This window comes from Moschus berezovskii, chromosome 6 (assembly GCF_049115385.1).
Source record: "Moschus berezovskii isolate FMDL1 chromosome 6, NW_MosBer_1.0, whole genome shotgun sequence".
Classification (NCBI taxonomy): domain Eukaryota; kingdom Metazoa; phylum Chordata; class Mammalia; order Artiodactyla; family Moschidae; genus Moschus; species Moschus berezovskii.
The window spans coordinates 87530901-87543453 of record NC_142465.1 but is presented as its reverse complement, the minus strand read 5'-3'; the positions used below and the strand labels follow the sequence as shown (position 1 = coordinate 87543453).

The 12553-nt window shown below is 40.9% G+C and overlaps 1 protein-coding gene across 2 annotated transcripts; it reads left to right on the top strand.

Moving 5' to 3' along the window:
• The first annotated feature begins 852 nt into the window (after nucleotides 1-852).
• On the top strand, nucleotides 853-10666 carry MED21 (mediator complex subunit 21). 2 transcript variants are annotated; one of them, XM_055395971.2, is made up of 4 exons: nucleotides 853-1006; nucleotides 8871-8985; nucleotides 9532-9632; nucleotides 10184-10666. In XM_055395971.2, the coding sequence occupies exons 1-4, from the start codon at nucleotides 965-967 to the stop codon at nucleotides 10358-10360; spliced, it is 435 nt and encodes a 144-aa protein (XP_055251946.2). In that variant the 5' UTR covers nucleotides 853-964; the 3' UTR covers nucleotides 10361-10666. The 2 variants fall into 2 exon arrangements, with proteins under 2 accessions (XP_055251946.2, XP_088693387.1); XM_088837261.1 differs by lacking the exon at nucleotides 10184-10666 and having other exon boundaries at nucleotides 9516-9598.
• Nucleotides 10667-12553: the final 1887 nt, after the last annotated feature.

Here is a 12553-nt window from a genome sequence, read left to right as displayed (position 1 = left end):
ATAACCTCAGATATGCAGATGACACCACCCTTGTTGCAGAAAGCGACGAGGAACTCAAAAGCCTCTTGATGAAAGTGAAAGAGGAGAGTGAAAAGGTTGGTTTGAAGCTCAATATTCAGAGAACAAAGATCATGGCATCTGGTCCCATCACTTCATGGGAAATAGATGGGGAAACAGTGGAAATAGTGTCGGACTTTATTTTTTGGGGCTCCAAAATCACTGTGGATGCTGATTGCAGCCATGAAATTAAAAGACGCTTACTTCTTGGAAGAAAAGTTATGACAAGCCTGGACAGTATATTAAAAAGCAGAGCCAACACAGGTCCGTCTAGTCAAGGCTATGGATTTTCCAGTGGTTATAAATGGATGTGAGAGTTGGACTGTGAAGAAAGCTATCGCGGAAGAATTGAGGCTTTTGAACTGTGGTGCTGGAGAACTCTTGAGAGTCCCTTGGACTGCTAGGAGATCCAACCAGTCCATCCTAAAGGAGACGAGTCCTGGGTGTTCATTGGAAGGACTGATGCTGAAGCTGAGGCTCCAATACTTTGGCCACCTCATGCAATGAGTTGACTCACTGGAAAAGATTCTGATGCTGGGAGGGATTGGGGGCGGGAGGAGACGGGTACGACAGAGAATGACATGGCTGGATGGCATCACCGACTGGATGGACTTGAGTTTGAGTGAACTCCGGGAGTTGGTGATGGACAGGGAGGCCTGGCGTGCTGTGATTCATGGGGTCGCAAAGAGTCGGACACGACTGAGCGACTGAACTGAACTGCGTCTCTTCATTTCAAGTGGAGTTAGTCTAAACAAAGTTAAGGCTCGGGAAAGCCCCTCCCCTTCGCTACGGGGTTTGGGGTTTGGCTTGACTCCACCCCCTCCAAAAACGCAGCCGTGTGATTGGCCATGACTGTCCAATTACGTAGGAGCAGCGGCTTTCACGTTTCTTTGTTTGTGAGAGGAACATGGCGGATCGCCTCACGCAGCTGCAGGACGCCGTGAACTCGGTGAGCAATTGCAGTAGCACTCGATTAATTTCCGTCGTCTTCCTTCCCGAGAGAAAGGATGGCAGAGAAAGAGGTGTGAAGGACGAAACTCGGAAGTGGGGAGTGGACTGAGGCTGTGCTTCAGAACAAGCGCTGGGGTTGGCTGGAGGCGGCGCCGCCGTCTGGAAGGTCTTAGGCCGGCTGCGGGGCCCGGCGCGAGCCGGCGGCCTCTTCGCCTGCCAAGTGGAGGCTCTCACTGCGTGGACTGTCAGGCTTCACCTGCTTGCCTTGTTCTCTGGGACCGGTTTTCTTGTCAGTGGTTCTTAAGGATCTTTCCTTTTTTTATTTTTTTGCCGGGACGAGAGAGGAAGCGGAAGCTTTTTTCCCCGTTATGAATTTTAACCCACGGAGATAAATCCGTGTTATTAATAATTGGATCTTTGTCATTAGATGTTAGCCGAGAGTATTCTTTGGCTACAACTTTCAGATTAGTGCTGGAGTGATAGTAATGTGAAAAGTTTTGTTTCATCCTAGTTGATTCCTATAGACCATCTCTTGGCCACTCCCCCAGCTTGTCAGTTTAATGGAAACTGACATCTTCATAATAGTGAATCTTACGGTCTTTGTATATCTTTAAGGTTTTTAAAACATCTGCCAGTGAGTCTCCTCCCTATGAAAGGTCAGGTGTTGTAAGTAGCCCCCCTTACTTTGATCTTTCTGGTTATATTTCCTGTTATTTATGTCTACGTGGAAAGTATATGCAAACCAAAGCATTCGTATACTTATTACCATTAAGAGCTAAATTGTTTTTCGTTGGTAGTTACATTTCTGTCATTCTGTTTATAATTTGATGTTCCAGGTAAGATATCTGTAGATGTTGACTGGAAAATCAAACTAGTCTCTTGTCCCTAGTCTCTTGCCATTTTTTTCTCACTGGAAGCTAATAAGTTGGTATTCTTGTTATCACTCAGTGTTTGTACACTTGAAGAGTGTGAATCTGCCATTGAGAAATGGATCTATTTTGTGTATGAGGGCCAGCCTCTAAATGTTGATAAATTCACCAAGATGAATTCTACCTTTGGTGACTTGCCTGGGCGGCCAGCCAGTCTCCCTAGGGGAGATACTTCTTTGAGGCTTTACAAAATTAAATTGTAATGACTGCTGGATACAAATATTATTTTAGGGGAAATGTTGCATATTCATATATGTTTCATAGCCAGACGGATAGTAAGGACAAAATGAATATGGCCCTTAACTCCATGGTTGATCATTGGATTTTGGAGGAAAGCCTCTAGGTTATCTGGTATGGTTGCCTGGTATATATAAACACTGTCATGGTTACAGAAAGTTACTCCTTGAGGAGTTTACAGTCTGGTTAGGAAGACTTCATATACTGGAGACATTTAAATAATGCAAAAGCAGTATGTGGTTAGGAGTTGTAATTATCTAGAGTTTTCAGTTGTAGGCAGAATTTTCTGGCTCGAGAGATACCACTGCATTCTCTATAGGGTCTGAGGTCTGAGCATCCCACCAGCCACATCAGAGCAGTAAGTTTCCAACATCATATAAGGACACCCTTTTTTTAAAACCCATGGTTACCTAATTTTAACAGATTGAAAACCACAATCAGACAAAACTAACCAAACTAATCACATGGATCACATCCTTGTCTAAATCGATGAAACTATGAGCTATGCCGTGTAGGGCCACTCAAGATGGATGGGTCATGGTGGAGAGTTCTCACTGGAAAAGGGAATGGCAAACTACTTAAGTATTCTTGCCTTGAGAATCCCATGAACAGTATGAAAAGGCAAAAAATACAACACTGAAAGAACTCCCCAGGTTGGTAGATGCCCAATATGCTACTGAAGAAGAGTGGAGAAATAACTCCAGAAGGAACGAAGAGAGGGAGCCAAAATGAAAACAATGCCCAGCTGTGGGTGTGACTGGTGATGAAAGTATAGTCTGATGCTGAAAAGAACAATATTGCATAGGAACCTGGAATGTTAGGTTAAATAGAGTCCAAAATGCAGTACTTGGGTGCAGTCTCAAGAACAACAGAATGATATCCGTTCGTTTCCAAGGCAAACCATTCAATAACAGAGTAATCCAAATCTGTGCCGCAACCATTAATGCTGAAGAAGCTGAAGTTGAACGGTTCTATGATGACATACAAGCCCTTCTAAAACTAACACCAAAAAACGATGTCCCTTTCATCATAGGGGACTGGAGTGCGAAAGTAGGAAGTCAGGAGGCACGTGGAGTGACAGGCAAATTTGGTCTTGGAGTTCAAAATGAAGCAGGGCAAAGGCTAACAGAGTTTTGCCAAGAGAACACACTGGTAATAGCAAGCACCCTCTTCCTACAACATGAGACGACTCTACACGTGGACATCACCACATGGTCAATACTGAAATAAGTTTGATTATATTCTTTGCAGCCAAAGATGGAGAAGCTCTATATAGTCAGCAAAAACAAGACCAGGAGCTGACTGTGGCTCAGATCATGAACATATGTAAAATTCAAGCTTAAATTGAAGAAAGTAGGGGAAACCACTAGAGCATTCAGGTATGACCTAAATCAAATGCCTTATGATTATACAGTGGAAGTGACATAGATTCACGGGATTAGATTTGATAGAGTGCCTGAACAACTATGGATGGAGGTTCATGACATTGTACAGGATGCAGTGATCAAGACCAGCCCCAAGAAAAGCTAATGCAAAAAGGTAAAATGGCTGTCTGAGGAGGCCTTACAAATAGCTGAGAAAATAAGAGAAGCTAAAGGCAAAGGAGAAAAGGAAAGATATACCCATCTGAATGCAGCGTCCCAAAGAATAGCATGGAGAGATAAGAAAACCTTCCTCAGTGATCAGTGCAACGAAATAGAGGAAAACAACAGAATGGGAAAAACAAGAGATCTCTTCAAGAAAATTAGAGACACCAGTGGAGCATTTCATGCAAAGATTTGCATAATAAAGCACAAAAATGGTATGGACCTAAAAGAAGCAAGAGATATTAGGAAGAGGTGGCAAAAATACACAGAAGAACTATACAAAAAATATCTTTATGAGCCAGATAATTGTGATGGTATGATCACTCACCTAGAGCCAGACACCCTGGAATGTAAAGTCAAGTGGGCCTTAGGAAACATCACTACAAACAAAGCTAGTGGAGGTGATAGAATTCCAGTTGAGCTATTTCAAGTCCTAAAAGATGATGCTGTGAAAGTTCTGCAGCACTAAATATGCCAGCAAATCTGGAAGTCAGCAGTGGCCACAGGACTCGGAAAGGTCGATTTTCAATCCAATCCCAAAGAAAGGCAGTGCCAAAGAATGTTCAAACTACTGCACAATAGCACTCATCTCACATGCTAGCAAAGTAATCTTCAGAATTCTCCAAGCCAGGCTTCAACAGTATGTGAACAGTGAACTTCTAGTTGTTCAAACTGGATTTAGAAAAGGCAGAGGAACCTGATATCAAATTGCCAACATCCGCTGGATCATTGAAAAAACAAGAGTTCCAGGAAAACATCTACTTCTGCTTTATTGACTGCACCAAAGCCTTTGACTGTGTGGATCACAACAAACTGGAAAATTCTGAAAGAGATGGGAATACCAGAACACCTGACCTGCCTCCTGAGAAATCTCTATGCTTATCAAGAAGCAGCAGTTAGAACCAGACGTGGAACAACAGACTGGTTCCAAATCGGGAAAGGAGTACGTCAGGGCTGTATATTGTGACCCTGCTTATTTAACTTTTATGCAGAGTACATCATCTGAAATGCCAGACTAGATGAAGCACAAGCTGGAATCAAGATTGCTGGGATATCAATAACCTCAGATATGCAGATGACACCACGCTTATGGCAGAAAGGAAGAGAAACTAAAGAGCTTCTTGATAAAATGAAAGAGGAGAAGAAAAAGCTGGCTTAAAACTTAACATTCAACAAACTAAGACCATGGCATTCAGTCCCATCACCTCATGGCATTTAGATGGGGAAACAGTGAGAGACTATTTTCTTGAGCTTCAAAATCACTGCATATGGTGACTGTAGCCATGAAATTAAAAGATGGTTGCTCCTTGCAAGAAAAGCTATGACCAACCTAGACAACATATTAAAAGGCAGAGACATTACTTTGCCAACAAAGATCTGTCTAGTGAAGGCTGTGGTTTTTCCAGTAGTCATGTATGGATGTGACAGTTGGACCGTAAAGAAAGCTGAGTGCTGAAGAATTGATGCTTTTGAACTGTGGTGTTGGAGAAGACTGTTTTCCCTTGGACTGCAAGGAGATACAGTCCATCCTAAAGGAAATCGGTCCTGAATATTCATTGGAAGGACTGATGCTGAAGCAAAAGCTCTAATCCTTTGGCCACCTGATGTGAAGAACTGAGTCACTAGAAAAGACTCTGATCCTGGGCAAGATTGAAGGCGGGAGGAGAGGGAACCACAGAGGATGAGATGGTTGGATGGCATCACCAACATGAGTTTGAGTAAACTCCGGGAGTTGGTTATAGACAGGGAGGCCTGGTGTGCTGCAGTGCATGGGGTTGAAAAGAATCGGACACCACTGAGCGACTGAACTGAACTTTTAAGCTGTAAGTGCTGAAGTGGACTGTTGAGTGATATTAACTAAAGTAGAGGGAATCTTATTAGGATTTATCTGAATCATAATTATTTGTAAATTTTTAAAAATAAAGTTATTACCCTCTGAGAACTCCATGAGAGCAAACTGTCTTGTTTGCTTTACCACTATAATGTTTATACAATTATACACATAGTGCTTCTTATAGAGCTGATTTTTTTTAAAGTTTTTTTTTTTTTAAGATTTATTTATTATTTATTTATATATGGCTGCACTAGGTCTTTATTGTTGTGCATAGGCTGTCTCTTGATGCACTGAGTGGAGGGCTGCGGGGGTCGGCGGGGGGCGGTGCCCGGGCTTCTCATTGCAGTGATTTCTCTTGCTGTGGACAACAGACTTTAGGTACGTGGGCTTCCCAGTAGTTGAGGGTCAGGGACTCTAGAGCGCTGGCTAAGTAGTTTTGGTGCAGGAGTTTAGTTGCCCTGCGGCATGTGGAGTCTTCTCAGACCAGGGATTGAACCTGTGTCCCCTGCATTGACAGATGGATTCGTTACTACTGAGCCACCAGGGAAGTACCTAGAATTATTTTGATAAATATTTGTTGAGTAAATGGATTTTGAGAGCTTCATATGGACAGAACAAACAGCCATTGTATTTAACCTAATGTGAGAATGTTCTCAGTTAACAAACTAGTTATCAGAATCTCTATTTGTACAGGCTCAGAGCACTTACTGCCACTCAATACCTTTGCAAAAATGTGACCAAAAGCAGTGTAGTCAGGAAAGAATTTTCACTAGTCAGGCATATATAAAGGAGTAGTAGATAATGAACAAGTAGGGTTGAGTTCGCTTATTGAAAGCTTTGGAATAGCCTGAAGATTTGGAGATTTATCTTGAAAACCATGCTGGGGCAAGCTCAGAATTTTGGAGCAGAGTAAAATAACCTAGAAAATAATAAGAACTAGAGAATAGTAAGGAGCTATTGTAAATAATTCTTGTGTGAGGTAATTAGTTGCACTAACAGCATCAGTGATGGTAGAAGGAAAAGGGAAAGATTTGTAGTAACATTAGCAGGATTTGAAGATGAAAGTAAAAAATCTGAAGGTAGACTGGTTGACTGGAAGATTCTCAATACAAATTAGATATTAAAGGAAATAGTTGACTTTTGAGATCTGTCATTCAAATAATGGCAGTGAAACTTAGTGGAAATGCTGATTCACTGATTGGTGACAAAGAATTGCAGTTTGAGTGGTCAGGACTATGGAGAGAATTTGGTGGGGAGGATAGGAGTCTTAGGTTTGGAGATGGTAATGTTAACAAAGCTAAGTTTGTTTGCTGGATCCACATCTGGCCACAGACTGAGACATCGTTTTGCAGCCAGAGAAGAGGTTTATTTATTTGGAAGCAGCCAAGTGACAGGATAGGAGGGCAGATCTCAGATTGCTTCCCAGAAGGCAAGAGACTTGAGATTTGGAGGACATGCCTGATGGTCCAATGGTTAAGATTCTGCACTTCCAATGCAGGGGGCATGGGTTTGAGCCCTGGTCAGGGAACTAAGATCCCACATGCCTCTTGGCCAGGGGGTAGGGAGTGGAGGTGGGAAACAAACAGAAAATAAAGATGCTTGAGATTTTATGGAATAAAGAAGTAGGGTGGTCTCAGGCATGGGGTAAGGTGATTGGAGGTAGGGAGAAGGTAAAGTAATCAGTATTCTGCACAGGAGCAGTTCTTGGGGCTTCCCTGGTAGCTCAGATGGTAAAGAATTTGCCTGCAATGCAGGAGACCCAGGTAGGGTCATTATTCCCAACTGTTCTTAACTGGTCTGAACTGGGCAGGACCTTACTCCAAATTTTTCAAATTTTTTGAAAAACAGCTTAAATCCCTTTTACTATAGTGACCCATACATCAGGAGCATTATCTTTTGGGGAGTGGGGACGACAGAGAATGAGATGGCTGGATGGCATCACTGACTGTATGGACATGAGTTTGAGTGAACTCTGGGAGTTGGTGATGGACAGGGAGGCCTGGCGTGCTGTGACTCATGGGGTCGCAGAGAGTCGGACACGACTGAGCAACTGAACTGAACTGAACTGAACTGAAGAAGTCTGGTGCTGTATTATGTGGGCTATGTGAAGTTTGGAAGGTATGCAATTAGGGAAAGAAAAAAAGCCAAAGCAAACATAATCCTTAGAGGCAGGTTACAAACAAAGGGTTTTGTCACAAGCTGTTTCCTTATCTGCTATTCTGTACGACATACTCCAGTTTTTCGTTTAAGGTGCCAGCTTCCGTTAACCCCATGGGACACAGTTTCAGTAAGTAAGGACTTGGTATTCTCAATCTTCGAACTACTTAAGAAATACTTTTAGAGCACTAGGAGTTTTGAGTCCTGGAGAAAAACATTTCAGACATACTTAAGGTGCAGTCTTTTCCCACCACTATTTCTTTCTATTTGTAATAACTCTGGTTTCAGAAAAGGGGTTATATGCTTTATATATGAGTCACATTTAAAAAGTTAGCCTGGGGCCATTCTGAGATGTTTGCCTGTCAGTTCAGTTCAGTTCAGTTGCTCAGTTGTGTCCGACTCTGCGACCCCATGAACCTCAGCACGCCAGTCCTCCCTGTCCATTACCAACTCCTGGAGTCCACCCAAACCCATGTCCATTGTGTCGGTATCAGATGTGCTCTTTTCCACCACTGCTCCCCCAAAAGTATTTACTTGTGCTTGCAGAAAGTACTGGCATATATTTCTTTTATCATTCTGTTACCTTGGGAAGAAAAGAAAGATTGTTTTGGTTTTCTTTTTAACTGTCTCAACTAAATTGATACCAAACATAGTTTCTTTAGGGCTTCCCAGGTTGCACAGCTGTAAAGAATCCGCTTGCCAGTGGAAGAGACACAGGAGACTGGGGTTCCATCCCAGGATAGGGAAGACCCCTGGAGGAGGAAATGGGCAACCTACTCCAGTATTCCTGCCTGAAAAAAGCCCATGGACAAAGGAGCCATGGGTTTGCAAAGAGCTGGACATGACTGAACCACTGAGAGTTTAATGTCTTTGCATGATTATAATGTTTATGAATCAGCTGTACCCCAATGCAAAATAAAAAAAAATTTTAAACTTAAAAAAATAAAATGTTTAATCATTGTTAGTAACTGGTATTTGTTATCCAGAATTACTCCTTTCTGTTTTATTTATTTATTTTTGCTCAGAGAACATTATAGAAACATTGCTGCCACTGTTACCAATAAAATCCTTAAAGAGGATAAATCCATTCTAACTTGGCCACCTTTTCTTTGCCTCCAGCTTGCAGATCAGTTTTGTAATGCCATTGGAGTGCTGCAGCAGTGTGGCCCTCCTGCCTCCTTTAGTAATATTCAGACAGCCATTAACAAAGATCAGCCGGCTAACCCTACAGAAGGTAAATAGATTTTCTTGGCTTCTCTTAGTTTGACTCTCACATTACCTGTAATACCTTAAAATCAGATTTATTGAAAGAATCAACTTATTTATGGCTTTCTAAAAATGTTAGTGTTTGAGAATATTACATGTTTGTTATAAAAGAAATGAACTCACTACAGTAAATTTACATAACAACTCATAATTCTTTTCATGTGAAATAACAGATTTTTTTACTCCTCTAAAGGAGAATTGTATGAATTTGGCTGATTTTTTACTTGTGGGAACTTAATAAAAATGGCATCCAATTTACAAATTCCTTTATTCAAGGGACCACCATATTATCCTAATAATGAAATGATAATACATTGTACTTAAGTTCTAATTTGAGTTAACATTAAAGCTAATTCTCAGACATAATAGAATTGACGTGTTAAAATTACACTTTTATCATTAGAAGCCTAATACAGAAAAAGTAATGAAGTTTCCTGGTTTCATTCAGCTTTAATTTCTCTTTCTGAAAACTTGAGATTCTCTAATATCCTCAATGAGTGCTATCTTTCTCTAGAATATGCCCAGCTTTTTGCAGCGCTGATTGCACGAACAGCAAAAGACATTGATGTTCTGATAGATTCCTTACCCAGTGAAGAATCTACAGCTGCTTTACAGGTAAAAAAAAAAATCTCTTTTTCTTTGAGAATTTTATGAATAGAATTTTGAATTCAAGGAAATAGATTTAGTACCTTTTATTACAATATTCAAGGTTACTCTAAATTTTAAAATGGGAGTTTTATTGTAAATTACTGCAGCGTATTTAAGACTGTGCTGAAAATACATAGTTGTCCAGTTTTGAATTACAAGGAAACTTGCCATTTTCCTCAGTTGGGTTCTTTTCCTTGCCAGTAGTGACAAGGGAGAGACCATTCTGGATATGGAGTAGAATAGCAGTGTCTGAAAGCAATGTGGAAAGGAGTCTCTTGTAGCCATCCAGAGCTCTCTAATTGAAAAGTCATCTTTTAAATAATTCATACAAGGAAGACTCTCAGGTAATATCTGATCTTAGGATTTCTGCCACTGGCAAAAAAATCTTATCACAGTGGTCGCATAGTCATCAGATTTAAAAGTAAATACTTTCATTGCAATTTCTTTCCTCAACTTTTATCAGTTTCCCAAGTTTTTCATTTCTCAAGCTATTCTTAAATTTGTGTTTTCTCACAAAGGCTGCTAGCTTATATAAGCTGGAGGAGGAAAACCACGAGGCTGCTACCAGTCTGGAGGATGTTGTCTACCGAGGGGACATGCTTCTGGAAAAGATACAGAGTGCACTTGCTGATATTGCACAGTCCCAGCTGAAGACAAGAAGCGGTACCCATAGCCAGTCTCTTCCAGACTCATAGCACCAGTGTATACGTACTGCGGGTGAGGAAAGAACTGTTTCAATGCCAGTAAGAATTCTGCATCAGATTTAGGTGTAAGCCTTACCAACAGTCCCAGAAACATTGAGCACTATGACACATGTTATCTTTTCAGCTATTTTAAATAGTCTTCTGTTTTCACTCTTAATAAATAAGCTTGTAAAGTCATGAATGAACCAGCTTTAAAACTGTCACTGTGCCACTATTTTTTATTATCTGAGTGAAATTATTGAGGCCAATATTGCATTAATGTTCATAATATAATTAATAAACAGCTGTACTATAAAATCCTGTTGTGACATAATCTCTGTCTTTATTTTTGTCATGTTTCTGCAGTCTTTACAAATCAAAACATCCCTCAAGAGGTGGTAAATGCAGAGAGCGTGGACTTTTGAATTTAGGTTGACATCCTTCTACCTCTTTAATGGTGACATGGTATAAATTTGGAACTTGAGCAAGGAATGACTCTGAAACCACGTTGCTTTTTAAGAAACAAAGAGTTAATATGGCTGGATGAGATATTAGATCCCTTTTGGAGGCTTTTTCCTCTTTTCCTAGAACCTCAAACCCATTCTAGTTCATCTCCACATTTGTTTCTAATAAGAAATTGTCTCTGTGTAATTCTCATGCTATTGTGAGAAGAATTTTCTTCATTTTTTCCCTCTTATCTCTTGGCCTGTTTTCCCCCGTTTTTCTCCTTAAATTGCGTAGTGAAATAGTGAAGTATGTTTCCTGAGCCATAGATGCCTTCTCATTCATTTTATTTATCCAAAGTTTGTTTTCTGATCTTGTAAACCTCTCAGCCTTTATTGCTTCATTCTATTTGACCAGAACACGCCTCCACTACATCAGTTATTACTACTTCAATATCAGTTTCTCCACTGGCCCTTTTTAAAAAAATTGTATTTATTTATGTTTGACTGTGCTGGGTCTTTGTTGTTGCATGGGCTTTTCTCCAGTTGTGCTGGGTGGAGGCTACTCTGCAGTTGTGTGCACGGGCTTCTTATTGCAGTGGCTTCTCTTGGTAAAGAGCATGTGATCTAGGGTACTCGGGCTTCAGTAATTGCAGCATGTGGGCTCAGTAGTTGCAGGCTGGGCTCTAGAGCACTGGCTCACCAGTTGTTACCCATGGGCATAGTTGCTCCAAGGCATATGGGATCCTCCTGGACCAGAGATGGAAGCCATATCTCCTGCGTTGGCAGGCAGATTCTTCACCACTGAGCCACCAGGGATGTCCAGCCCTTTGTTATTGCTGACTTTTGTGTCTGCTTTTTCAAGTATGCTTATGCATCCAACTCTTGGATCTCTTTGAATTCCATCATAATCAAGCATTTCTACAGTTTTTGAAAAATACTGCTTAGAGAGTACATTTTAGCTCCAGTAAGACAACTTATAGAATCATCAACTTTTTAAATTGCTGAATGTTATCCATACTAACAGATAATTTTAAATGTTAAGCTTATTCTCTCTGACATCACTTAAAGTTTATTTTTAAACACTAAAGGATGTAATGGAGCTCACAAAAGAAAGTAGTCTTCAAAATAATGAACCCTCTTCAAAACATTTTGGGCTTCCCAGGGCTCAGTGGTTAAAAATCTGCCTGCCAACATGGGAAACACAAGATACTTGATTTTGATCCTTGGGTCAGAAAGATCCCCTAGAGTAGGAAATGGCAATCTGCTCCAGTATTCTTGTCTGAAATGGAGCCTGGTGGGCTACAGTCCATGGGGTTATAGAGAAGCAGACAAAACTGAACGACTGAGCATACTCGATGTAGTTAACCCCAAGAGAGAAATAAGTTACAGCCTTAAATGGTAGACTGCTGCTGCTATTAAGTTCCTTCAGTCGTGTCCAACTCTGTGTGACCCCATAGACGGCAGCCCAACAGGCTCCTCTGTCCCTGGGATTCTCCAGGCAAGAACACTGGAGTGGGTTGCCATTTCCTTCTCCAAAATGGTAGACTGACTACTGTTAAAATATTACTCTTCCCTGAAAGAAACTTCTTATATTTGAAATTGGCATTCCCACCCTCACCCCCAGTTTAAGGTATTATAGAAAGAGGACAATACATATTCTAAAATATGCATAGAGATTGTATAATATAACTCATAAAGATTGTTTGTGGCAGCTTCTCTTAGGCACCATTTTGTGGCTATTGGATTAGGAGGTCCTTAG